The sequence below is a fragment of the Tenrec ecaudatus genome, chromosome 18 (assembly GCF_050624435.1).
Source record: "Tenrec ecaudatus isolate mTenEca1 chromosome 18, mTenEca1.hap1, whole genome shotgun sequence".
Taxonomy (NCBI): Eukaryota; Metazoa; Chordata; class Mammalia; order Afrosoricida; family Tenrecidae; genus Tenrec; species Tenrec ecaudatus.
The window spans coordinates 72713355-72738578 of NC_134547.1; the positions used below are offsets into that span (position 1 = coordinate 72713355).

At 58.1% G+C, this 25224-nt stretch overlaps 1 protein-coding gene across 2 annotated transcripts; it reads left to right on the forward strand.

The window, feature by feature from the left end:
• The first annotated feature begins 439 nt into the window (after positions 1-439).
• On the forward strand, positions 440-24144 carry NECAB2 (N-terminal EF-hand calcium binding protein 2). 2 transcript variants are annotated; one of them, XM_075537434.1, is made up of 13 exons: positions 440-652; positions 3922-3946; positions 8976-9084; positions 11375-11400; positions 11510-11607; positions 18649-18785; positions 19338-19456; positions 19546-19625; positions 22310-22363; positions 22548-22660; positions 22963-23040; positions 23292-23383; positions 23861-24144. In XM_075537434.1, the coding sequence occupies exons 1-13, from the start codon at positions 440-442 to the stop codon at positions 23887-23889; spliced, it is 1173 nt and encodes a 390-aa protein (XP_075393549.1). In that variant the 3' UTR covers positions 23890-24144. The 2 variants fall into 2 exon arrangements, with proteins under 2 accessions (XP_075393549.1, XP_075393550.1); XM_075537435.1 differs by lacking the exon at positions 22310-22363.
• The last annotated feature ends 1080 nt before the right edge of the window (positions 24145-25224 follow it).

Genomic DNA, 25224 nt, shown 5'->3' on the forward strand with positions numbered 1-25224 from the left:
GTCGGCGACGGTGGCGGGCCAGGTGGGTGGGTGTCCCGCCGCCCGAAGGCCAGGGTGGGCGCAGAGAAGGAAGGGTGCCGGCAGAGGGCGCCACGGGCGCGCTGGACCCCTCGCGCTCCGGCCCCTGCGGCGGCGCCACGGGAGGTGGGAGGCTCATGGGGCGGGGACTGCGGGGAGCCCCCAGGGACCCCCCCTCCCACAGCCAGCCCCCTCCCGGGCTGGCCTGGCTCGCGCCGGGCACAGTGCCAGGCGGGTGGGGGTGGGGGTGGCGCCAGCACGTGGCGCGGGGTCCGGCACCCCCCCGCCCCCCCGCCCGTCCCGCCCGGCCGTCCCGGGTGGCCGCGGGCCGAGGAGGGAGGCGGGGCCGGCGGCGGGCGGCGCCGGGAGGGTCGCGCGGGCTGCGGGCGGGGGTCAGCGGCTCCGCGGCGGCGGCGGCGCGATGTGCGAGCGGGCGGCGCGCCTGTGCAGGGCCGGCGCGCACAGGCTGCTCCGAGAGCCGCCGCCGCAGGGCCGAGCGCTGAGCGGGCTGCTGCGTTGGATGGGCGCCAGGATGGGCGAGCCCCGGGCGCCGCTGGCCCCCGACGCCCCCGACGCCGACCCCCGGCCCGGACCCGTCGCCGCTTCGCGCGGGGGCACCGCCGTCATCCTGGACGTGAGTACCGGCGCCCCGACCCGCCCGAGCTCCGTTAGGGCCTGAGCCGCCATGCACCCCATCCCTGGAAACCCCGACACGGACCCCCGCCCTCATTCCTGCCCGGACCCGAGCCCTGCCTCTGGGGAGACCCTGAATCGGACCCCGATTCCTGCCGGGACCCTGAACCCTTCCTCTGGAGAGACCCCAAGACACGAACCCCTCCCCACCCCTGTACCTGCTGGGACCCCAAGCCCCTCCTCTGGGGAGAATCCGATATGGACCGTAATTCCAACCTAGACCCTCAGTCCCTCTCCAGGTGGGAGGGACCCCGACTCCTTCTGGTGGGGGGGATCTGGACAGGGACCCTCATTTCTGCTGGGACCCCGCAGGTTCTCCTCGGGGAAGGGGCCACAACACAAAGCCCCTGTTCCTGTCGGGACCCAGAGAACCCTCCTCTAGAGGAAGAGTCCCCGACTTGGGCCCCTGTTCTTGCGGGGACCCTGAGTCACCTCCTTGACCTGGAGGATCTCTCGGCTCCGTTTGGGGGACTCAATGACTTAAGATAGGACCCTCCCCTGGTCCCTCGCTACCAGGCAGCATAAGGCCCCCAGCTCCTCTGGGTCTGGGAAGGTCTGCACCCCACGTCTTCTCCCTCCCTATTTCACAGCCCCTCCTCATACTTCTCACCTTCCTGGCTAGGACTCCAGAGACCCCGGACTTAAGCAATTTTGACCTAAACAAGCCCCCATTTCTTCCCCAGCCACACATCCAACTTGTACTCCGTTCGCTCCGGGCCCTCCAGCCCCGCCACGCCCCTCCCCTCCCCTGGATCAGAGTAGCTACTTTTCTGAACCCCTGACAACCCCAGCTCTCAGCACCTCCTCTCTCCGCGTGGGCCCATCAAGCTTTGTCTATCAAAGTCCTTTCCCCCACTAACCCTCCCCCGCCCCCCCCCCACGGCCTCTGGAAAGTAAGGCCCCTCCCCATACTTAGCTACTCTTACTTTCCAGAGGCAGAACTACCCCCACCCCTGAGCCAGAACTCCTCAGCGCCTCCCCTCCCCCCACCACACCCTTTGCTGAGCCCCCCTCTCCCTCCATTCTTGCCTCCAAAACACCCTTCTCCACCAAAAGCCCTGCTCACTTGGAGACACCCCCCCTCCAGGATTCTGCCTCACCCCACTCTTCTCCCCTCTGGAAAGGTCCCCTCCCCTCCCCCACTTCTTGAAGGTGGAGAAGGTAGGAGACCTCAGGGTGGACGCCTGGGGCTGGCACACCCCTGCAGAGAAGGCTTCACCAGGGTCCCCCCCACATACACACAGTGACAGCCCCCACGCGTGTGTGTAAGTATGTGTGTCCCTGTGAGAGAGGGAGAGAGAGAGAGAGAGAGAGAGTGTGTGTGTGTGTGTGTGTGTGTGTGTGTGTGTGTGCGCGTGTGTGTGTGTGTGTGTGTGTCTGTGAGAGTCCTGTGTGTGTGGCTGGTAGGAGATGGGGGTACCTCTGGATTGAGGGTAGTTCTGGGAGAGCTGTGGGTGTGTTTCTGGGTGTGTATGTGTGCATACATGCTCATGCATGCACCTCCCCCTTCTTCCCTCCTGAACCCAAGGCTGGGCTGGGCTGGGGCTGAGACTGGACTGAGGCTGGTCTGAGGCTGGGGCTGGGCAGGGAGGGCTGGACGTGCAGGGGAGGGGCTGCAGGACTGTGAGTGCTGTGTCCCTGTTGCTGAAGTGTGTGTGCATGAGCTAGCATGCACATGCATGTGTACACACACACACACTACAACAGCTGAGCCTCCTCCTCGCCCTCCACCCCACCCCCATACTCTATATCCTGGGCTAACAGTGGTGTACTCTTAGCCTTGGTTTGCCCACCTGAGAAATGGGGAGGCCAACTCACTGGTTGCTATTCTCTGAGGGGAATCCCCAAAGTAGGTGTCCCCCTGTCCTTCCCCACCTCTGTACCAGGCTGCATGGAGGCATGGGGTCCTCCAGCCTTTCTCATAGAGAAGGGTGTGAGGTGCCCAGGCCAGTCTGAGAGGAGGGTTAGGGTGGGTTGATCCCCCCTTTCAGCCTCCATCACAGGGTTCTTGTCCAACCCCAGGAGGAAGGGTTCAATAAGGGGAAGTCCCCTCCCCTGCCTCAGTCACTCAGTAAAGGACAATGGTGCAGGTGTGGGAAGATAAGGAGTGGCAGGGCCTCCTCCTTACACCCATGGTGCCACTCAGCCAGAGCTGACCAACCTCCGGAGTCTAGGAAGGGCCGTGGCCTATGTTTTCCTGGATGTGGGGGGCCGGACCTCCCTTCTGCTGAGCTCCTCAGCTCCCACCCCAGAATGCATCAGACCCTGGGACACAGATAAAAACCAGGTTCCACCCCAGGAAGGCTTTGTGGGCCTGAGATTCTGCATCCCTAAGAAGCCCTCTGCCTGCCCATGCTGTGGCTTCTGACTGGCGGCCAGAGGGAACAGGGTCCAGCAGCAACCACACTTGGGGAGCCCTGAACACCAAGGTCCCACCAGGCAGGGTGCTCACTGCTGGGACCGGGGCTGGTCAAGAGATTTGGGCAGGCCCCCAAGTGGTGGTCACCTGGGGGAGGAGGTGGGAAGAGCTGAGAGGAGAGGCCCTCTCTGGGAACCCCAGGCCTTATTTCCCCTGGGCAGAGCCCTATAGGTGTCCCCAGAAAAGCCTATAAGAAAGAGGTGCTGATTCAGCAACCACCCCACCACCCCACCCCGCTAGCCAAGCAGAGGCCTTCCCACCAAAGCTTCTGGGTTTGGAAATTGGGCTGCCCCCTCCTTCTGCCAAGTGCTGCCGGTATGCCCACACTGACTTCTGAACCCCCAGTCTGTGAACCACCCACTTCTTACCCAGATAATCGCCGGTCCTGCTCTGTGTCCATTCAGTGCAAACCCACCGTCCCTGGAGAGGGAGCCTCATAATGGGCGATAGTGGGTGGAGGAGGGGTGGTGTGTGTGTGTGTGTGTGTGTGTGTGTGTGTGTGTGTGTGTGTGTGTGTTTTGGACGCTGACTCCTTAAAGACTGTGTGTCCGTGGCGTGGGCAGGCAGGTTGGCAGCAAGCACATAAGGAGCGTGGGCGGGCGTTGCTGTGGCGGCTGGCAGGGCCTTTGCCTTACAACCCCACCCCCCCCAGTTCCCCCCACCTCGCACTCCTGGAGCCCAGCCCACGCTCCTGGCCCCAGGGGAAGAGTGGGCCGGAAGCTGCAGGGCAGAATTCAGGGGAGAGCAGTGGGTCCCTGGCCTGGCGCTGACCCCACCTTTCTCCTCTGTAGATCTTCCGGCGAGCGGACAAAAATGGTGAGTGCCCCCACCCCCAAGCCCGGCCTCTTTCTGATGTTCATGGGGAAGGGACGAGGCGGGGATGGGAATGTGGGCAGCCTAGAACCCGAAGGCCCTGAACCCCCGGGGCCTGAAGGGGGGGGAGGTCTAATCCTGGCTCTGGGTGCCTCAATGCCCACGTCTGTAAAGACAGCATCCTGATAGACAGCGCCTCCTCATTGAAATGAAACACAGACAACAAACCTAAGTCAGCCCTCACGTCAGCCCTCGCGTCGGTCGTGGCTGCTATCGACGTGCAGGACAGGGTAGAACTACGCCTGTGGGTTTCCAAGGCTGTAACTCTTTGCAGAAGTAGAAAGCCCTGTCTCTCCCCCAGAGCGGCGAGTGGGTTTGAACTGCCGATCATGAGGTTAGCAGCCCCCATGAGTAACTTATTGGACCTCCAGGGGCTCCGAAACCGAGAGGGTGTTTGTGAGGCTGATGCCGCTGCGTCTTCATTCTCCTTGGCTGTTCACATCCCATACACTGACCATGTTCCGTTACCTGACCTTCAGTTCATTCAGTGTTTCCCAGCCACCATGTCTGTCTAAGGTCCAACATATTTTCATCTCCAAACGGAAACGGGCCCCAAGAGCAGGCTCCCCACTTTCCTCTCTGGACGGGGCGGTGGATCGCACTGAATGTGGTCCTAGGGGTCGGCTCTGTCTCAGGAAGCACCATGTTTTCGGGTGCCTTGTCAGTTGCAGCAAGCATTCGGACATTGAAAGTCACCTGTTTTGACCACTGACTACTCTGTTGCCGGGCAGCTCACACCAGGTTTCTCTGCTGATGGACACTTGTGGATCTCCACTTAGAGGCTACCGTGAAAGGCGGTGCTGTGGACACGTGTGTGAAGCCAATTCTGCTTGAATGCCTGGTCTCCCTTCTAGGGCACATGCCTAGGAGAGGAATGGCCGGTGATGGCACTTGTACGTCCCCGCTCAAAGAACCACCACGGTTGCCCACAGCGACTGTACCCTTGGCATCAGCAGTGGGCAAGGGATGCCCATTGTATTTATCTGCAGATCAGCTGAGCGGAGCTGCGGCCAAGAGCCACCACTGTCCCATCCCTATCCCTATAATATGCTGTACTCACACCTGTTCCCACCTTTGCTCACACCTGTACCCATACCTGCCACGAAGTCTGAAGGCTCACCAGTCAGGAAGAGGGGTAGGCACAGGTGTGAGAGTAGGCAGGAGAGCCAGTATAAGAAGTGGGATGGGTATCCGTGTGGATACAGGTATGAATGCAGGTATGGGAACAAGTATGGGCCCAGGTGTTGACTAGGCGTGGGAAGCAATATGAAAACAGGTGTGGGCATAGGTATGGGAATGGGCCGGATACAGGCCAGGCACAGGGATGGGCATACGTGTGGGAGTAGATGTGTGTGTGGTTACACACAGGTCTGTATGAGCATGCCCCTAGCGGTGGCCCCTCTGTACACGAGGTGGGGTGGTCTTCACATATGGGATGCTCCGTAAGGCACTTGGTGTGCGTGTGTGCATATGAGTGAGGGTGTGCATAAGTGCATGTGTGTGAGTACATGAGTGTGTGTATGTGTGTGTGCGAGTGAGGGTGTGAATGCACATAGATTTGAGTGAGTGCGTGTCTGTGGGTGGTACGTGTGTATATAAGTGTGTGTGTGTGCACGTGCTGCCGTGGGCCCCTCCTGGGCACAGTCTCAGGGCTGCAGAGCCGGTAGGTTTGGAGCGAACGCAGCACAGCATAGAGAGCAGCGTGTGGGTGGTGGTGCAGGTGCGGGTGCAGATGTGAGCTGAGTGTGGGAACAGGTGTGGGCACAGACAGGAGCGCACATCAGTGTGGGGTTAGTTGTGGGAGTAGGTACGGGCATAGCATGGGTCTGGGTCTGGAAACAGCTGTGGGAATAGCGTGGGCACAGGCAGGGAGTAGGGCTGTTTAGGGGTGAGACTAGGAGGGGTACAGGCAGGATGGGTTGACCCCTGCACGGTCTGCATCCGCCTACCCTGAGCAGACACTCACAGGCTCAGCTGCGTCAATGTGCTGATCTAGTGAGTGGTTTCCGTGGGTGTCACTACATCTTTGACAGGTGGCAGGCACATGAACCTGCCCAGGGTAACTGGTTTGACCCTGATCCAGGTGTGGGGGTAGGTGTGGGCACAGGTATGGGCACAGGATAGGTCCAGCAGTGGGAATAAGTGTACAAGTGTGGAAACTGGTACGGGGCTGGGAAGAGGTGTGGGAATAGATCTGATATAGCTGTCGGCACCGCAGGGTGTTGGACACAAGGTGGCAGTTCAAACCCACCAGCTGGCCTGTGGGGGAAAGACGAGGCTGTCTGCTCCCCAAAAGATTCCCGAAGCTTCAGGAACCTTAATTAGTGTCACTGTGAGTCAGAAAATGAGTACCGATAGCATAGTGGGTTGCTCAACCACAAGGCCAACAGTTTGACCCCAGCAGCCACTCTGTGGGGAAAGGTGAGGCTGTCTGTCCTGCGGGTATGAGGGTTGGGAAGACTCCAGGGCAGTGGGGTGGTGGGATGCACACACAGGCACGCATCCAGTTTTCTTCCCTCAGCCCAGAGTCCATGGGAGCACCTCCCTCAGCAGTGGGGTGCTAGGAGCTTGACACCCCCCCAGCCCCGGGACTGAGGCTTGGGGGGCAAATAGGCTTCAGCAGGGGTGATGCGAGTGGGCTTCAGAGCCTACAGGAACAAGGGCTTGGTGGTGATTCTGATGACAAGGTGGGGCACATGGTAGCCAGCAGAGGGGGAGAGGGCCAGATGTGAGCACCCACTCCCCACCCTCTGGGGACAGACATGAAGGCCTGGCATTTTCGTGATCACCAAGGGAGGCTGGCCTCAGCTTCAGTAGCGGAGACACCTGCCAACAGCGACGGCTGTGGGTAATTGGGCTGGATGCTCATTAGCCAAGTAGCCCCTGGGCCACGTGCCCGGTAAATGTCAGTGAGGGGGCTCTGTGCTTGACGGGGGGTGTTGGATGTCGTCACTGCTCGCTGCCTCCAAGTTCACAGGGCACAGAGGCAGGACACCCACTGCTCAGGGCAGCAGGCGGGAGACAGGGGCCTGGTCTCCTCAGTCTGTGTCCAAGGTGGACAGACTGTCCCCATGGAGTCCACTTGGCCTCGATTGGCCTCCCCACACAGCCCTGCATCCACCAGCAGATGGGACCACTTGCTAGCTGTGCTCGGCCAAAAGGCAAGGAGCCCCCAACCAGTTAAGTGGAGCCCCCTGCCCCCCACGGGCTGAGTGTGTGGACAAGGAACCCAGACTGCCTCCCAGTCCCTTTCCACCTGCGGGACCTTCGGCACTCAGAACCTCAGTTTACCTCTCAGTGAAATGGGGTCCAGAGTACCCCACCCCTGTGCCGGGGGCCCCAAAGGCAGGGCATTCTCTCTGAGCATGCTCCTATTAGGACCACCAGCTGTAAAGGTCCGTGGCTGGGAGGCTGGGCTTCAGGGGAGGGGCCTGAACGGCCCATTCCCCCTTGACTTCCGTCTTCTCTACGGAAACAGATCCCAGGAGAAGGCACGGGTGGGTGGTGAGTCCGGAGAGGGTGCTGGCTGCAGGCTCTGGCTGGCTTCCTGGAGGTTGCTCCGCCCGGTGTGTGCAGGTGGGGGAGGCTTGGGGACAGACTCCTGTCAGGTCACTTGTTTCGCTTTGGCCTGGTTTGACCTCAACCCCCGAGACTTCTCTGAGGGAGCCAGGTGTGTCCGCAGCAGACTGGTGCTTAGAGCACCGCCCACCCTCACACTCAGGAGAGGGGCTTGAGTCCAAGGAGGGTTGAGGGATGGTGCATGGTACAGGCCTGAGAATCCTACAGGACTGGGCACAGGTGTGGCATTCACAGCCCGCTCCTGCCCGCTCCCTGACCCCCACCCCCGAGCCTGCCCCACCTGCACCTGTGGCTGCACCTGTCTGCTGCTCTTGTGGCCTCGGCAGCAGGCTGGTAATGGAGAGAGGGGGCCGGCTGCTCTCAGGTCAGCCCCCAGTGGGCCCGTCTCAGGGGCGCTGGAAGCTGTGCCGCTCAACCAACGTAGGGGTAGGCCGGGAATGCTGCCCAAAGTCAGGGCTTGGGAGCTGGGGACAGAGACTGCCATGGGGCTGTGACCCCCACATGTGGCAGGAATCGTGTGTGATTAACCAGACCACCTGCCTTTGCTCTCAAGGGGAGATTACAGCAATACGGAGCCTCCGTGACGTGCGCCGCTCACCTCAAGGTGGGCGGTTCAAACTCACCAGTTGCTCTGCAGGAGAAAGGCTTTCTACTCCCATAAAGAGTGCCCGTTTTGGGAGCCCCAGGGGCAGTTCTGCCCTGTCCTCTGGGGTCGCTGTGAGTGGGCATGGGCTCAGGGGCAGGGAGGTTGTGGTTGGCTGTGGTTCCTCAGCTGTGTCATGCTGACGGCATTCACGCTGCCTTGGGTGGAAGACAAGCTGTCGACAGGTGCTGTATGGGGGGCGAGTGGGGTGGGTGGGGGTGCCATGTGACCTGGAGCTGACTGGTTCGTTTGGCAGCTGGAAAAAGGGAAAAGGGCTTGTTGCCATGGAGTCCGACCCAGAGCGACCTCGTGGGACAGAGTAGAGCTGCCTCTGTGTTTGCAAGGGGGCAACTTTCCTTCCGAAGGCAGCTGCCCCGACTTTCTCCCTTAGAGAGGCAGACCCCCAAACCAACCCGCAGCCATGGAGTCGATGGCAACTCACAGCGACCCTACAGGACAGGGCAGAACTGCCCCTGTGGGTGTCTGAGACTGTCTTTATGGGAGTAGAAAGCCCATCTTTCTCCAGAAGGTGGGTTAGAATCACTCACCCTGCGGTCGCAGCTCAGTGGCTGTCTAACCACAACCTCGCCAGGGTCCCCGGGGGCAGTTCTGTGTAGGGGGTGGGGGGAGGGGGAGTTGTGTTTATCCCAGTGGCATGGGAATCACCTGGCCCGGGAGGAGCAGGTGCTCTGGCCCCGAGGGCAGTCTCGGCAGATGGCAGCAGTCGTCCCTCCCCCTCCGTCCTTGTAGATGACGGGAAGCTGTCCTTGGAGGAGTTTCAGCTCTTCTTCACAGATGGTGTCTTGGACGAGAAAGAACTGGAGTCTCTCTTCCACACCATCGACTCCGACAACACCAAGTGAGCCTCTGTGCATGCGTGAGTGCCTGGGGAGGAGGCATGCCACGCGGGAGGCTGGAAGAGTGCCAACCTTGCTAAGCATGGGTCAGATGGGTCTGGCCCTCACTGCTGGGTCCCTAAGGGGCTCTGATGGCGTGGGGGTGACGCGTTGGGCTACTCACCGCAAGGTCAGCAGTTCAAAGCCATCACCTGCTCCGAGGGAGGAAGGTGGGGCTTTCTGCTCCCGTAAAGAGTTACAGTGTCAGAAACCCATGGGAACAGCTCTACCCTGTCCTGCAGGGTTACTGTGCGTGAGAGGCAGGTCCTTTGGGGACTGGCCCTGGCGGCCATCCTGTTTCTTGTTTTTGAGCAAGGAGAGACCCCAGGCCTTGCCCGTGATACTGAGAGAGCCTCGGGAGCAGCATGTTGGCAGGAACATGGGTCCCAGATCAGTGCTTATCTACACAGCCCACTCTGCTGCACAAGAACCCCCCTGCCCCACTGAGTCAAGCCAAAGGGCCCTGATTCCACCCTCAGCCCTGCTTCTGACCCCCCCACCCTGTTGGCCACTGAGGGCACCCCACTCACAGCCCCCCATGTGGGCAGAGCAGAGCTGGCCCATGAGGTTTCCAGGCTATGACGTTTCAGGCATGGATGGTCAGGGCACCTCTCAGGGGATTTGAAATGCCAGCTGTGAGGTTTGTCTAGGGCTGAATCCGTTTCACCTTCGGACCGCTCTCTTCGCCCAAGCCCCAGCCGCTCTCTGCACAGCTGTTCTGCAGTCTTCTCAGCGGGGGGTACTGCTGGGGGCCGGCTTGGTACATTGGGGTCCCCTGAGACTGGCTGGAGGTGGCCAGAACAAGGAGCTGCCCGGGGTAATTTGCAAGAGACTCTGAAAAAGTGTCTGGGCTTGGGGTCAGGCTGACACTGTCCCCAGAGTGTGGGAGGCTGGGGCTGCCGGCCTGGGGATAAGTGGACTCAGTACCCCCCCACCCCAAGTCTGGGCGCCTGGGGAAGTGGCTCCAGGTCGTGGGTGCCAGATGGAAGTTTCTGGAGATTTCCTCCTGCCTCCCAGGGTGCTTTGAAGGGGCTGAGGCCAAACCCTGCTGATCTATTCATTTGGTGGCTTTGTGGCAGGCCACCTGGGTGGAGGGTGTGAGCACTGTGTGACTGGGGACAAAGGGGAGGCTGCTGGCTTTGCTGATGAGAGGCCTTCAGAATGGCCCCCTGCGCCCTCGCTGCCCCCCCCCCAGCCCCCATATCCCACGTGAGTGCTCTGTAAGCCTGAGCTCCTGGAGAGGGCACACAGGCTGTCTGCCCTGGCGATCCATGGACACCCAGCAAACGAACCCTGGTGGCATCGTGGGTGGGTAACTCATACCCCTTGCAGCTCAGAGGGAGAAAGACCTGGCATGGTGTGCCGCTCCCATGCAGACTGCTGCCAGCCGGTGCCATCAAACCTGTTCCAAGTAACAGCACCCCATTGTCCAACACTACGAAGTACCACCATGGCCTTATGTTCCTGGGCCCGTGAGGGAACAGGGAGCCCTCGCTTAAATCCCGCCCCCACCATGTCCACATTCAGGAAGCCGCACACGCCATGACAAACCAAAACCAAGTTGGGGGCAGGGGGGTGGGTGGGAGTGGAGCCCAGCCCAGGGTGCCACACATTGGAGCGGAGCCAGCCGAGCGCCCTAGGGTTCCCAGGGCAGGTTTTTAAAAAGCCCTTTCACATGCCTCTAGATGGACTGGAGCGCAGAACCTTTGGCGAGCGTGGGAGTGTGGGTGTCCCTGGGTTCCCCATAGCCTGGAAGGGGGAGCCTATCAGCGCCGCATATGCCCATGACCATGGCCTGGATCCCCGAGTCCGTGCCAGTCTGCCACTCGGAGGCTCCTCCTCCTCCACATGGCAGTGTGGGCCCAGGTACCCAGGACCTCACAGGCCAGGGGGCCCAGGGGCTGTGTGTCCACTGCACGTTGCATTGACCAGTCACAGCCCTCCCTCCTACCCCAAGCCTGGTCCTTTAGCTCTAGGCCCCACTGTGCCTACCGAGTGCTTCACAGAATTTGGGGTAGCTGTGGTGTGGTGGTGGGGTCGGGAAGTTGCCTCCAGCTCCCTGGGTGCTCCCCAGCACAAACTGGGGGAACTAGTCATTTGCCTGACACCGTGCCATCCAGACAATGGAGTTTGCACATTGAGGAAAGGGGGGAGGGCACAGCTAACATATCCAGATGGCATGGGGATGTGGGCAGGAGATTGGGACAGACCTGCCACCTCTCTCTCTCTTTCTCTCTCTCCCCCTCCCTCCAGCCACGTGGACACCAAGGAGTTGTGTGGTAGGTGGCCGGCTGTGGGTGCTGGGACAGGAGAGAGGAAAGGCAGTTGGGGGGACACCGATAGGACAGAAGCCCCCTGAGACCCAACCTTTTCTTGTTTTCACCCCAGATTACTTTGTGGACCACATGGGGGACTATGAGGATGTCTTGGCCTCCCTGGAGACCCTGAACCATTCTGTCCTGAAGGCCATGGGCTACACAAAGAAGGTGAGTGGGCGCAGCGGCTCTTCAGGGTCAGGGCCAGAGCCCAGCTCAGCATCGATGTCCTTCCCCAGGCACCCATGGCCTGGGCCAGGCTGGACTTGCAGCGGCTAGTGATGGTGGGCCTGACTCAAGCTGGGCTTGGGCAGAACTCTGAGAGGTGGCTGAGATAAACTGTGGGCAGGGGCAGGGGTGAAGCCCCTTGGGGAGTTCTGCTGCCTTTGGGGCCAGGTGCCTTTTCAGGGTGGCCTGCTGGGTGGGGGTCCTAGAGTGGAGTCTAGTAGAGGGTGGCTGTGGTTTGGGGTAGGACAGCAAGAGGCCCAGGGTTTGTTTCCTTGGTGCGGTGATTCTATCCCGCTCACTCGGTATTTGAGTTCATGGAACTCGTTGCTGTTGGTCATTGTCGCCAGCGGGGCTCTCTAGAGAAGCCACACCAGTGATGCTTACGAATGTATCCAAAGAGTGGTTTATATCCAGGAAATGGCTCACACACTTGATTGTAGCAGCAGGCAAGTTCCAGGTCCCTGGGGTCAGTTGTCAAGCTGGAGGCTCATCCTGACTCCTGTCAGGGAAACCCTTGGCAAGTCACACAGTAGGCTCTGACTAGAAAGGGAACTGCACCTGAGGTCAGCAGGTCAGATGGCAGGGCGCCGACCCCTCCCTGCATCAGCAGCAGGCAGTGCAACAGGCTGCTGGCTCAAATTGAAAGCACTGGAGGTTAGACAATGAGCCAGGTGCAGGATCCAGACCTGGCAAAAGAGCAAGCAAGCTTTTCCACAGCATCCACATTTGTTGGGAGCAGGCCACACCCCAGAGGAAATCTCATCATGGGAGGGGTACAGTGGGGGAGAGGCCTCGCATTCTAACTGCCACACCACTGAGAGAATCCTGGTCCAGCTGGGTGACACATGCCCTTCTCTGTCCCAGTTGTCATCGAGTTGATTCTGACCCAACAACATCCCCAAGGGTGTGTGTGAGAGAGAACTGGCTCCTGAGGGTCTTAAAGGCTGAGGTCGTTCGGAAGTGGATTGCCAGGCCTTTCTCCCTAGGCACCTCTGAGTAGGTTTGACCTGCTAATTAAGCAAGTGTCCTACTGATTTTGGTTTCCCAGTGTATATCAAAGTTACACTTACTCTACACGGAGGTGGCCTGGCGGGTTGTGTGTTGAGCTGATAGCCACATGGTCATCACAGTGAGGGGGAAAGATGAGGGAGGCTGTCCGTCCGTCGCTCGCTCGCTCCCGCAAAGACCTGCAGGCTTGGAAACCCTGCGAAGCAGTGGAATGACTGAGCGGCGGCTGGGTTGTCTTCATTAATCATCTCACTCCTTTGCTTCGGTTGGAATGTCGTCTTGCCTCTGCCTTGTCTCTTCTTGCCTGATACCTGTCCCCCATTTCCATTGTGGCCTGGTGACTTCCCCTCCCCCCCCCCACACACACACATTCCACAGCCTGGCCATGGTGCCGCGTCCGGCCACCCTGTCGGGCACCAGGAAGTTTCCAAGTGCCTAGCTCTCGCAGAATGCGTTTGAATCGATGCATTTGCATCACGGTGCTGGAGACGGATCTTGACAGTCCCGTGGGTTGCTGAGAGGACAAACTGGTCTGTCTTGGAAGAATTAAGGCCAGAGTGCTCCTCAGAGGCAAGGGTGGTGAGACTTTGTCTTCCCTAGGTTGGACATACTGTCAGGAGGGGCTGGTCCCTGGAGAAGGGCATCGTGCTTGGTCACATGGAGGGGCAGGGAAGAGGAAGGGCCCTGACGAGAGGGATGCACACGGTGGCTGTGTCAGTGGCTCAGGCACAGGGATGACTGTGAGGACAGTGCAGGGCTGTGTGGTGTTTGGTTCTGTGCAGGGGTCGCTATGGGTCGGGGCCAACTCGTGGCACCTAGCAACCACAGCCGCACCGGCGGCAGCTCTTGTAGGTCTCCAAGAACAGCATCAGCACCGGCTATTGCATTAGAATTCTCTTCAGTGTGTCAAGAACACGTTCCTTTTTTCCATTCCCTTTGTTAGAGTCTGTCTTGGGAGGTGGTAGTTAATTTTCTCAAATGGTTTTTTTGGGTATTTTTAAAGCGATCATATGATTTTCTCTATTGATGGGGCGAATTCTATTGTTAGCCTGCTCGCATCCTGAACGCTTGGTAGCTTCCTGTGATAAGTCTTAATTGGTGTATTATTCTTTTTCATCACACTGCTGAATCCTAGTCCCCAGATGAACATTTATTTTATTGCTGTCTCTGCTGGGACTTGCAAGCGGATGGTAGTTTGGGGATGAACTATGAGGTCTTTGAGCGTTTTCTGGGTGTGAGTCAGCTTCTCTCGTTTAGAGTCCTTTTTTTTCTGATTCAAAAAGGGGAAGAGCTTATCCATCACTCTTGGATATGAGGCTATGGACTAGACAGAGAAGGAGAGCGGTCTACTGACTGCCTTAAGGCCCACCAAGTTCCCATCAGGTGTTTGCACTTGCATGTCCATGTGAGTGGGTGTGGTTCTAAGTCAAATGTCTGGGGGGATGTTGGTTTTTACGGGTTTGTCGTCATGTGCCCTTCCGGCTACTTTTCCAAATAAAGATCTAGACCATCGGTTGGTACAGAACAGGTACTTGGTGTGGACCCCGTTCAATGAAAGGTCTGTGAATAGGGTGGGTCTTATTTTTCAAATGTTGCTACACCCCTTGCTCCTGTTTGACCAGTGGTTCTCCACCTTCCTCATGCAGCGACCCTCTCATACAATTCCTCATGTTGTGGTGACCCCCCCCCCAACCATAAAGTTATTTTCGTTGCTACTTCATCACTGTCATTTTGCTACTGTTATGAATCGGGCAGCCCCTGTGAAAAGGTCCTTTGACCTCCAAAGGGGTCACGACCCACAGGTTGAGAACTGCCGTTAGGTGCTGTCCAGCGGGTTCTGACTCATAACGACCCCACGCACAAGAGAACAAAACGCTACCCGGTCCCACACCACCCTCCCTCTCTTGGCTATGTTGAGCCCACTTGCGATTAGGGGGTCCATCCCTCTCATGGACAGTCTGCCTCCTCTTTGCCCACCCTCTGCTTTACTGAGCTGGGAAGCCTTCCCCAGGGGCTGGGTCTCTGCAGCCAATACACACACCCAAAGCGCCTTCCTTGCTTCCAAGGAGCACGCTGGCTGCACCTTGTGTGAGATTCGTTTGTTCTTTAGGCAGCTCCCAGTATATTAGGAGTCAATTCCATCTTCGGGACTCATCATCCGGCTTTCGAATGCAGATGAGGTTGATTGAAAGCCCCGTGGCCTGGCTCAGGGGTACCTGAGTCTTCACGGGACATCTCTGCTTTTCAGCCCCGCCACGGGGGTCTTTTGCAGCAGATTTGCCTCATGGAGTACATGGTTTGGTTTCCATGTGGAAGTGTTCACTGCACAGTGGTTGGCCTGTTTTCATGACAGCCGGTCCTTTTTCTAATGGCCAGTCCAAGCCATTTGTTCCGCATGCATGGTGTACTACTCTCTCCCGTATGACTGGTTTCTTGTGATGGTTTCCGTGACTCGGCAGTCGCCAATATTCTTTTCGGAGCCCCTGATGGTGTGAGGCTGCTGACCAAGAGGTCAGTCATTCAAAACCACCACCGGTTCTGAGGGAGCAAGATGTGGCTTTGGACTCCCATAAACAGCGAGTCTCAAAAACTCACAGGGGCCGCTCTACCCTGTCCATTGATACGGCATCGACTCGATGGCAGGGAGTTTGGTAATGACCAGGAATCACAAATAATAATAAAACTGGAAATAACTTAAAGCCCCCCAAAACAAACTCAACTGCCACACTGACTTACTGGTTAAGGACAGTTTATGTGAAGTGGAAGCAGGAGTATCACAGCATCTGAGCCATTCAGGGCTCTTGGAAGGTAGTGAAGTGACCGCATGGGATCCTTGCATCCCCATAGGCATGTGGAATGACCACATCCTCTTCCCGACCACTGAGTCATGCCAGGCCCTTGTCAGGCATCATGTCTCGTCATTGCCTCGCGCCCCTTCCCGTGTGAAATGTCCTCATTCAAACACTAACCCAACGGCGGCCTTGCAGTGTGTGCCACAGCGCCACTGACCCGCCAACGTCCTTGTCCTCCACACCCTCAGAGCGGCTCTGGAAAGCGCCTCTCGTGGCGTCCGGTCTGATTAAACCTGGCGTGGCATCTCCACATGGGATTTCGGCTTCCTCTCTCGGGGGCTAGGATCCTTCTCAGGGCATAGGTGGCTCCCTGGTGCAGTCCTCATTTTACCGCGTGGAGGACCTGGACTGGATCCTGGCCAGCGCACCTCACGCACGGCCACCACCCACCATCGGTCCATGGGGGCTCTCGAGTTGCCGGGATCTGAACAGGATTCTGAGGAGCTTCCAGACTAAAACAGGCTGAGAAAACTCAGCTGGGAAAATCCTCCTTCAACCCTGTAGTGCACAGAGGGAGTGGCCTTGCTGGCTCTAACAGGAAAATGATTGGCATAGCTGGCCACTAGTTACGTTGTTACATCACTGCTAGCGCTTGTTACATTGTTACATTGCTGCCAGCTTTTGTTTAATCTCTTCCATAACCTTGTTCTTTGCTGCTGTTGAAAATTACACCGCAAAGCAGGTACTCAGCACTTTCTACATCAGCCCCACTGTTTCCTCATCTCAGCAGGTTTTATTTTTTAATAGGTCTGCTCTGCTGGATTTTACCCTCGATGGAAATAGAGAAGGTTATGCGTTCCAGTTTGCATTCTGCTAGTGGCTTTTAAACCTTATGTTGTTCTCCTTCTTAGTCCTGTTGGGTAGCCGGTTAAACGAAAACCATGTCTCTGTTCCCTTTTCTGTGGACTGAAGGGAAGTCTGGAGGTGTTTGGAGCTGCCTCACGTACACCTTTCTTCCTTGCTGATTTAATCCAGTAGACTTCAAATGAAGCTGCTGGTGGCAAAGGTTTCTCTTGCTAAGTGCTGTGACCTTAATAAAGACGCCCCAGTGGCGTAATGGGCTATAAGTCAGGCTGCCAAGCATAAGAAGGTCCAAAGTTCCAGCCCACCAGCTGCTCCACAGGAGACAGTGGAGGATGGCTGCTTCTGTTAAAGATCTACAGCCTCCAGAGACCTTACGAAGGGCCACTGGGAGGTGGAACCAATTGGACAGCAGTGGGTTTTGGTAGTGAGGGGGGGTGACCTTAATAAAAGAGCTGTGGTTTAGGTCATGAGTTCAAACCCACCAGCTGCTGCTCATGAGAATGAGGCTGTCTATTCCTGTAGAGAAAAGGTGTCTCAGGAGACCCTGCATAGGGTCGCTCTGAGACAGAAGCAACGTGGCAGCACTGGATCTGGGTGATGTTTTGTTGAGGCGGCGATCGTGTTATTTTTTTATGCCCCTCCCCATCCTCACCCCCGCCTCCAGCGTGTCTGTCTATAGATGTAAGTGATCGGGAGAGGCCTGTCCTGCATTCTTTTCAGAAATGTGTGCACATCAGACAAATCCCAGAGCCTGCAGCTTCCTGGACGCGTCTTTATCCTGTAAACGGGTCCCTTCTCCACCAATGCTAAACCCTAGGACCCACCCTTTCTCTCCGGGAGCTGAGGGCACAGCTGGGCACTGAGTGTGGCTGGGAGAAATGGCTCAAAGCGGATATTTCCCTCCTTGGAAAAGCATTTGTCTCTTTCAGGGTTTGACTGGTGAATACTTCCTGAGCCCCCAGGCTCAATGCTTCCTGCCCCCACACCCCCAGCTGTGGTTTCCCGTGGTCACTCCCAGCAGCCTGCCTGGCGCTTAGTGTTTAATGTGTTTACCAAGATTGTCTTGGTGAGTTTCTGGCCAGTCATTCATCTGAGTCCCCTGACCACAGGCCTGTGGGCGGGCTGGATCACCAGAGAGGATGGACAGTCAGTCACTGCACAGCGTCTGGAGAACAGAGCCTGAAATGAACTCTCTTGCCCAGTTAATCTTGGTCTAGAGCTATGTCTTGTGTGGGCTGAGCCTTGGCATGGGTGTCCACCTCCATTTTACCATGCCCCTGGGCATCTCCCTTTGGCTTCTCTCCATTATGTGCTTTCTCTCTCTCTGTGTCTCTCTCCTTCCTCAGTGTGTCTGTCTCATATCATTTCCCATTGTGCAATTATTGCTAATTAATTCCCACTCAAAAGTGATGGATGGTTTAATTTGCTTTCTCTGAGAGCCCTGTTTGCTCATGCCTTGCCAGGGACTGGGCATAAGTCCAAGGTTCCCCAGGCCAGGTGGATCAGGAAGGTGGGGTCTTGGTGGAAGCGCCCAGAGGAGAGTAGCTCAGGGCAAGGACCTGAGAGGACCAGGGGTCTTTGGCCCAGGGTCGTTTCATCGGTAGAGATCACCAGAGAATGGGACACACCAAAGCCTTCTTGTTTCCAGCCTGGAATGGAGCCAAGAGCCTGGGGCATGGTGTGTGCTGGAGTCTCTGGGAAAAGGGAGATGCAAAGCCAGTGGGAAATCCTCCTTCCCCTTTGCCGGGCTCCTCTCTTCCTCAGTCTGCTGCGTCTCCCTCTGCATTCCTGGAGTGGTGGGGGCTCGGCTGCCTTTAATTCTCTGCTGTGTCTCTGAGCAGCATGTGCATGCCCAGGATGCTGGAGGGAGAAAGAAGAGGGGGAGAAGGAATTGTGAATAATGCTTCTGTCCTGTAGTACTCGTTCGCTGCTGGCAGTAACACTGTCCCTGTTCCCGCTGTCATCCCCCTGGCCACCCCCACCCTCCTCCAACCTACTTGCCCCCGTCCTCACCCTAGCTCCCGTAGTCTTTGCTATGTGATCACGCAGAGATGAGCCTCTAAAAGGCATGTGGTCACCGAGTCCTCACCATGGCCCTCTAAGTGGGGACTGCAGTGACCTCATGCTCAGAGATGCCCCACAGCTAGTAGGTCAGGAATCTAAGGTCCACGGCCCGGTCTCTAGACTCGCCCCTTTCCCTCAACTGTACAGCCACTGCAGCGCAGATGGTGGGATCCTTCCCCCTGCGGAGTGGAGACACCCACCCTGGAGCCCTGTATGCCCCCTGAGTCTGTGCCCAACCGCCCCACTACCTGTGCAGGTGTATGAGGGCGGGAGCAATGTGGACCGGTTCGTAACCCGCTTCCTGCTGAAGGAGACGGCCAATCAGATCCAGTCACTGCTGAGCTCGGTGGAGAGCGCCGTGGAAGCCATCGAGGAACAGACCAGCCAGATCCGGTGTGTGTGGGGGTGGGGCCCACTGAGAGGGGCTCCTGGGTACAGGTGGGGAGCTGCCACACCTCTCTGAGCTTCCACTGCCTCCTTGTGAGGACTCAGATCGTAGAGGGTTGCAGACACCCCCACACCCCGTATACACGCTGCACGACAGATGGCACGTATCTTGGCCACTAGTTTCAGCCCAGGGCTGCTGAGTGGCATCTGCAGGACAGACTGTGACCCTGCTGCTGCTTGAAGGCCCTGCCAGCCGTTCTCCAGGCCCAGGGAGAGGTCACATGGCAGGGCTCATGGGAGATACATACCAGGACCACTGAGGCAGCAGGGTTCAGAGGCTGGGAGGGTGGAAAGGGAGGGGCTGGCTGGGCCCCAGCTGGCTGGGTGCCTTTGACCAGATTGCTACCGTCAGGCCCTCTGTTTTCTAGTCCAGAAGCAGGGTGATACTGCCCCCCACCCTGGGAGAGGGTCCAGATATCAGAGCTGCTGACAGGTGAGGCATGGGCCCCGAATCCCCTGCCATACACTATCTGTGCATTTCTCCCATCCACACTGCAGACAGACCCACAGCAAACCTAGCCATGTGGTCACAGAGAGCTGGTATGGACATGCCACACCCCCTTATACCCCAAACCACAAGCTCGTGGCCACAGAACAAGTGAAGAGCCTTCCAGCAGGTGAGAGGGGCCCCGGGAGTCCTGGGAAGGCTCCAGGGGAGATTGGGACCCCAACAGGCCCACTAAAGCCTCATGGTCCTCCTTCCCAGTCTCAGTGGACTCCAGAGAGGACGGGCTGGAGGCCCAGGTGAGCCGACTGGCAGAGCTGATTGGGAAACTGGAGAACAAGGTAAGCCTAGCAACACACACAACCCCACTCCCACCTCCAGCCTCCAGGGATGGAGGGCTCAGAGGATCTCAGACTGAGGACCCTGCTCCTGACCTGTGGGGCAGGAAGCCTGTCCAGGAGTTGGTGGCAGACCACCAGGAGGGGCTTCATCAGCAGAGTCCGGGCTGCTAGAGGCCCCAGCTTCTAGTTGAGCATATCAAGGGTGTGGGGTGTCTGAGTAAGGGGAGAGAAGAGACCACCCAACCATCAGCACATATGTGGTGTGGGTCCACACCCAGCCTCCCGGATCCACCAGCAGTAGAGGCCCTTCAGTAACAGGGCACCTGCCGGCTCCCCAGGGGAGAGTTACCTGTCAGAGAAGGCTGGCCCTGTGTCCATGGGAGAGGCGTGCCTCAGGCGCCCTGGGTCACGGCTCAGTGGCACCCCTAGGCACCAGGCCAGGATAATGTCGGCTGAGAGCTGTCACCGGACCACCAAGTGTGGATAGCATTTAACAGTGAAGTGAACTAGGGCCTGGTTCTCTTGGGGGATGTAAGATGCTGAGCACGACCACCCAGGTGAGATCTGCAGCCCCTCCCTCTACCCCACAGCCGGATAGAGGGAGAGGGTTATCTGCTTTGCACGATTATGTGTGCTATTTTGTCTTTTGCAAACATCTGAATTTCCGTGGGCTTGGGGTCGGTTCTGAAGGGGCAGGCTCCTCTCCCTGCCCCCCTGCCAACATCCGCCCTCCTCTCCCCACTTGGGAGGATGAATGGCTGAGGCAGTGAGGAGGCGCCCACCTGCAGACTGGGGTGGACCGACCCGGGAAACTGGCTGCTGGTGGGAGCTCTGCTGCGGGGACCCCGTGGCCCGGTTGTCATAACAACTCTGCGGGTGCCTCAGAGGGAAGCTCTTTGAAGCTTATTTTTAGCGCCCTGGTCTCCCTAACAACCGTGCTGGAAGCCCGCGAGCACCTGGGAGTCCAGGAGATGGGCGGGGCTTCTACGCCGCCGCTGATTGGCCCAAGCAGAAGCCAATCTGGTCCCGACGTCTGAGCCCACCTGCGCTGACTCCGCCTGTTTCCTGGGCTGGGAGGAGACCGGTGGGGGCCGGTGTGTTAGGCTGTATCAGTGGTGGGTGCCCAAGGTAACAAGGGAGTATAAGTGACCCCAATTCCCAGCTTCTGGGACCTTCACTCCCTGCCATGGAGTTAATGTCCCCTCACTGGGATCCTCTAGGGACAGGGTAGAACTGTCACTGTATGGGAGCAGAAAGCCGTGTCTCAGAGCAGCGGGTGGTTTTGAACTGCTGACCTTGTGGTTAGCAGCCCGCTGTGTAATTCCCTAGGCCACCAAGGCTCCATGCCACTTACTGCAGAGGCTGAGGAATCAGTGTAGACTTGGTTCAAATCTCTCCTCAGAGTCACAAGCTCAGAAACCCCGGGGTCTTTCTACTTTTGTCTGAATCAAGGGCAGCGGGCTTGCTCTGGGTTTAGTACAGTGGCTAGAGTGGCCCCCTCCCTCCCATGTTCTTGAGTACCAGGGGATGATTCATGGGCTGTGGGCATCAAGCTGGCCTTGCGTCCCAAGAAGCCAGCACAGCTTGGCCCCTGCTACCCTCTGCTCCCAGAAGCTGCTGGGCCACAGGTTTCCCTGGACCAGGCCAGAGGGAAGCTGAAGCTTCCTACTCCTGGCGTCTCAGCTCTTCATGGCTGACTACACCCAAACGCCACAGGGTCCTTCTCTCACATAGGCCAGAGTGTAGGGCCCAGCCCATGGAGGTGACCCCCTCGGGTGTCAACCACTGTCTGTCTTCCACATCATACCTGGGGATGGGGGTGGTCTATCTGTATGGGTTCCGTCTCAGAGAATTGCTCCAGAGGCTGTGGCCCTTTCTAGAACAGGTGGCCAGGGCTGGCCTGAGAGGCTGCAGGGTGGGGTTGAATCACCAAGGATGATGTAGGCTGAGGGTTGTCACCAGGGTAGTGGGTTATACAGGGGGCTGCTAACAAAGTCAACAGTTCGAGACCACCAGCTGCTCTGAGCGAGACAATGAGATCACTGCCACTGAGTCTATCCCGACACATTGTAACCCTGCAGGATAGAGTAGAACTGCCCTATGGGTTAGACTCCTCCTAGGGGAATAGAGAACCTCAGGGTTGCAGGTTGGATGCTAATTACAAGGTCAGCAGCTCTGATCCTCGAGAGAAAGACCCGCACTCTGCTCTTATAAACCCACAGGGCCAGTTCTACCCTGTCCTACAGGGTCACTCACTACGTGTGGCCATCGACTCCATGGGAGTGAGAAAGAAAGGTCTTAAAGAGCAGGGCAGGGGATGAGTAGAGGCCCACGTTTCTCCTGAGGAACAGCTGGTGGCTTTGAGCTGCTGGCCTTGCAGTTAGCAGCCCAACCTGTAACAAGGCTTTCTCCTCCTATAGAGTCGGTCTCCGAAACTCACAGGGCATTTTGACCCTGTCCTGGTGGCTCACTGAGTCAGGATTGGAGCGAGAAGCCAGCTGCAGGGAGCAGCCCCTGTGCATACAGGTCACACACCGGGGTGGGAGTGAAGGAGGCGGGCCTCCCACCTGTATCCAGGCATGGAGAGAAGGTGCCTGACCAGGGAGGCCTGAGGCTGCCTCCTGGGGCCTATGTGGTAGTACCCCCTCCCCATCACGATGCCCCTCACCTAACCTCCATTGCAGAGCCTCTGGTTTGACCTGCAGCAGCGGCTGTCAGATGACGAGGGTACCAACATGGTGAGTCCCAGGTCCTTCCCGGAGCCACAGCTCCAGACGTGGCCGCAGCAGGGGTGGGACTGCTGTGGAGGGTCATCTTTTAAAGCCGGATGTGGGTGTAGGGTGTGTGCATGTGGATGTTACTGGGGTGGGAGAGGACCTGGGAGCAGAGGAGGGGGCCTGCTCTCACCCCTTCTCCCCTCAGCACCTGCAGCTGGTCCGGCAGGAGATGGCCGTGTGTCCTGAGCAGCTGAGTGAGTTCCTGGAGTGCCTGAGACAGTACCTGCGGGCCACTGCTGCGGAGCAGGACTGCTTCCAGTGAGTGACCCAACCCCAGCCCTGCAGGGTCCTAGGCAGCTCTTGCCCTCAGCTTATGGGGCCTCGTGAAGTTGGACCACGGGGGGTGGGGGACAGTGTGCTATCCCCTGGGGTTTGTAAGGGTGAGCCTGGTGTGTGATGTGTGTGTACTTAGCTGTGGTCCTGGGTGCACTCCCCGTTCACATACCCAGCAAGGCCCAAAGTCAGTGTGGGAGACACGGTAGCCGTTGCCTCTCACAGGCCTTGCTTACTAGCCCCTGCCCCACTAGCAGGCTGCCTCATCCACTCTGTTCCCCTGGTAGTGTCGCCGCCATGAGACTTTCCGACGGCTTCACCTTTGTCGTGTACGAGTTCTGGGAGACGGAGGAGGACTGGAAGAGGTGGGACGGGTGCCAGGGGCCCTTTCTGTCCTAGTGCCCAGAGCCATGTGGGAGACGTGGGCCTCGGTGGGCACAGGGCACACCTCCCAGGGATGGAGGGGGCAGTGGGGCCCAGCCCTGAGCTGAGGTGAAGTTCCTCCATATGACCGTACACTAGGGACTATCCCCTTCGAGGTGTGCCCTCTGTGGGACCCCGGCAGCCCCACGCCTTCACGCACAGGCCCCGAGAGCAGATGTTGCCCCCATTACAGACACTTGCAGAGCCCGGAGTGCAAGGCGTTCCGGCACGTCAAGGTGGACACGCTGAGCCAGCCAGAGGCCCTGGCCAGGGTCTCTGTGCCAGGTAAGGGAGTCCCAGCCAGCATCCAGGCAGGAGTTGGGGCAGGAGGACGAGGCCATTCCCAGGATGGGCACAGGTTGTCCCTGGCTCTGTTCCGCTCAGGTGGCTGCACCAAGTCACCACTGGGATGGATGTGGGGCGGGGGGGGGGGGGGGGGGGAGGGGGGGGAGAGGGTCTGGGAGGTAGCATGTACCTGAGGCTGACACAGACTTGGGCATAGGGGGCCAGGCCACACACAGGAAGGTGGTCCTGGCCCCCTCAGAGTCCAGATGGGTGCATCCCCAAGGCTGCTAACTTCCCAGTAGGAAGGCCATGTGCCCAGAGTACTCACAAATGGGCTTGTCACTTGAAACTGCACCTGAGCAGCCCCAGCCATGGCCTGACTATTCCTGCCCCTGCCTGTGCCCCCACAGTTCATGGGAGGGGCACCTGTCCACCAACCTGTGCCCTGACAAGCTCTCTCCCTGTCTCTCTCTCCAGCTGCTTGGTGCACAATGGCCAGAAACTGACCACTCCTCTCTGTAGCCCTGCAGGAGCCCGCCTGCCCCTAACCACCCAGACCCCGAGACACTGGTTAATGTACTCTCTTTCCAGACACTTCTAAACAAGAATGTATCTTCCTGCCATTGGGAGCAGAGGGTCCCCATCCCCACTGCAGCCATGGGGCAGGGGTCTCTGACACCGCTGCCTGACCCCTCCCCACCTGACCACACGCATGACTCACCCTAGTGCCCAGGTAGTGAGGACGTGGCAGGACTCGCCCTCCACCCCACTGGTTGTAATTACCTGTAGGAGCCGAGACCCCGTAGCGCCCGACCCGGGCCTGGCTGCACGCAGAGGCTGCCCTGCTGTGGCCACAGGTACCAAATAAACTCGGGAACGCCCATCATGTCCTGTGGCTGCTTCCTGACCTCTCACTGACATGGGAGCGGTGAGCTGTCACCCCCTTCTAAGCTGCAGGGTGTAACCAAGTCTCCTCTGGTCTCGGTTTCTTAAGCTTTTTAAGGAGGCAGCAGCCCAGGAGAAACAGGGTCGGGGAACAAACCTCCAACAACCAAAGGGCCAAAAGGCAAAGTGTACGGCATTGTCAAAGCGGTCAGACACATTTTATAGTAGCATGTTCACCTCCTGATGGACCCTGCGGAACTGAGAGATGTGCGGGCGAGACTACTACCTTGGGATATTTATAAGTAAGTTTTTAAGACCTGCATATTCAATAGTTACCTATGTCACAAGGTGGGCAGTATCAACATTAAGGGTCCCTGAGCTCACAGGTGAGGAAACCCAATGCCTAAAGGGGGGTTGGGTACCACAGTGGGAAGAGAGAACAAAAAGATAATGCCTGCTTCTATAGGGAGATAGAATCGACTTTTAGGACAACGTAACTGTTAAGGGGAGAATCTGTGGGGAATGATTTTAAAGCAGGATAATGTGCCTGGAGCTTACCTCTAACTTACCAAAGTGGAGGCTTTCCAATGTGGAATACCAGACTTGCAGCTGCCCTCTGTGTTAAGTTAGGGAATATAGTCCCCGTCCAATTTCCTTCAGTGTTAGTTTCCCAGCAAGCAGCTTGGCATTGCTGCTAGCCAAGAATTCACCCAGGAAAGAGCGTGAAACCCTGCAGAGGTACCCTCAAAGACCACCACCCCAGGAAGCAGTGCTGGGAGGGCAGGGAGGGGCCTGGAGCCATGCAGGACAGGGTAGAACTGCCCCCATGGGTTTCTGACACTACCTCGTCATGGGAGCAGAGAGCCTCATCTTTCTCCCTAGGTGCCACTGGTGGTCCCAAACTGCTGACCCTGCAGTTGTAGCTCAATGTGAAACAAAATGGTTTGGCAGTTCCT

What these genes read in the sequence shown, in the direction of transcription:
- NECAB2 (XM_075537434.1), top strand. Translation starts at nt 440, where the DNA reads ATGTGCGAGCGGGCGGCGCGCCTGTGCAGGGCCGGCGCGCACAGGCTG. An exon ending in ATCGACTCCGACAACACCAA is followed by an intron (nt 9,085 to 11,374) that starts GTGAGCCTCTGT and finishes CCCTCCCTCCAG; the next exon opens with CCACGTGGACACCAAGGAGT. An exon ending in GGACACCAAGGAGTTGTGTG is followed by an intron (nt 11,401 to 11,509) that starts GTAGGTGGCCGG and finishes TTTTCACCCCAG; the next exon opens with ATTACTTTGTGGACCACATG.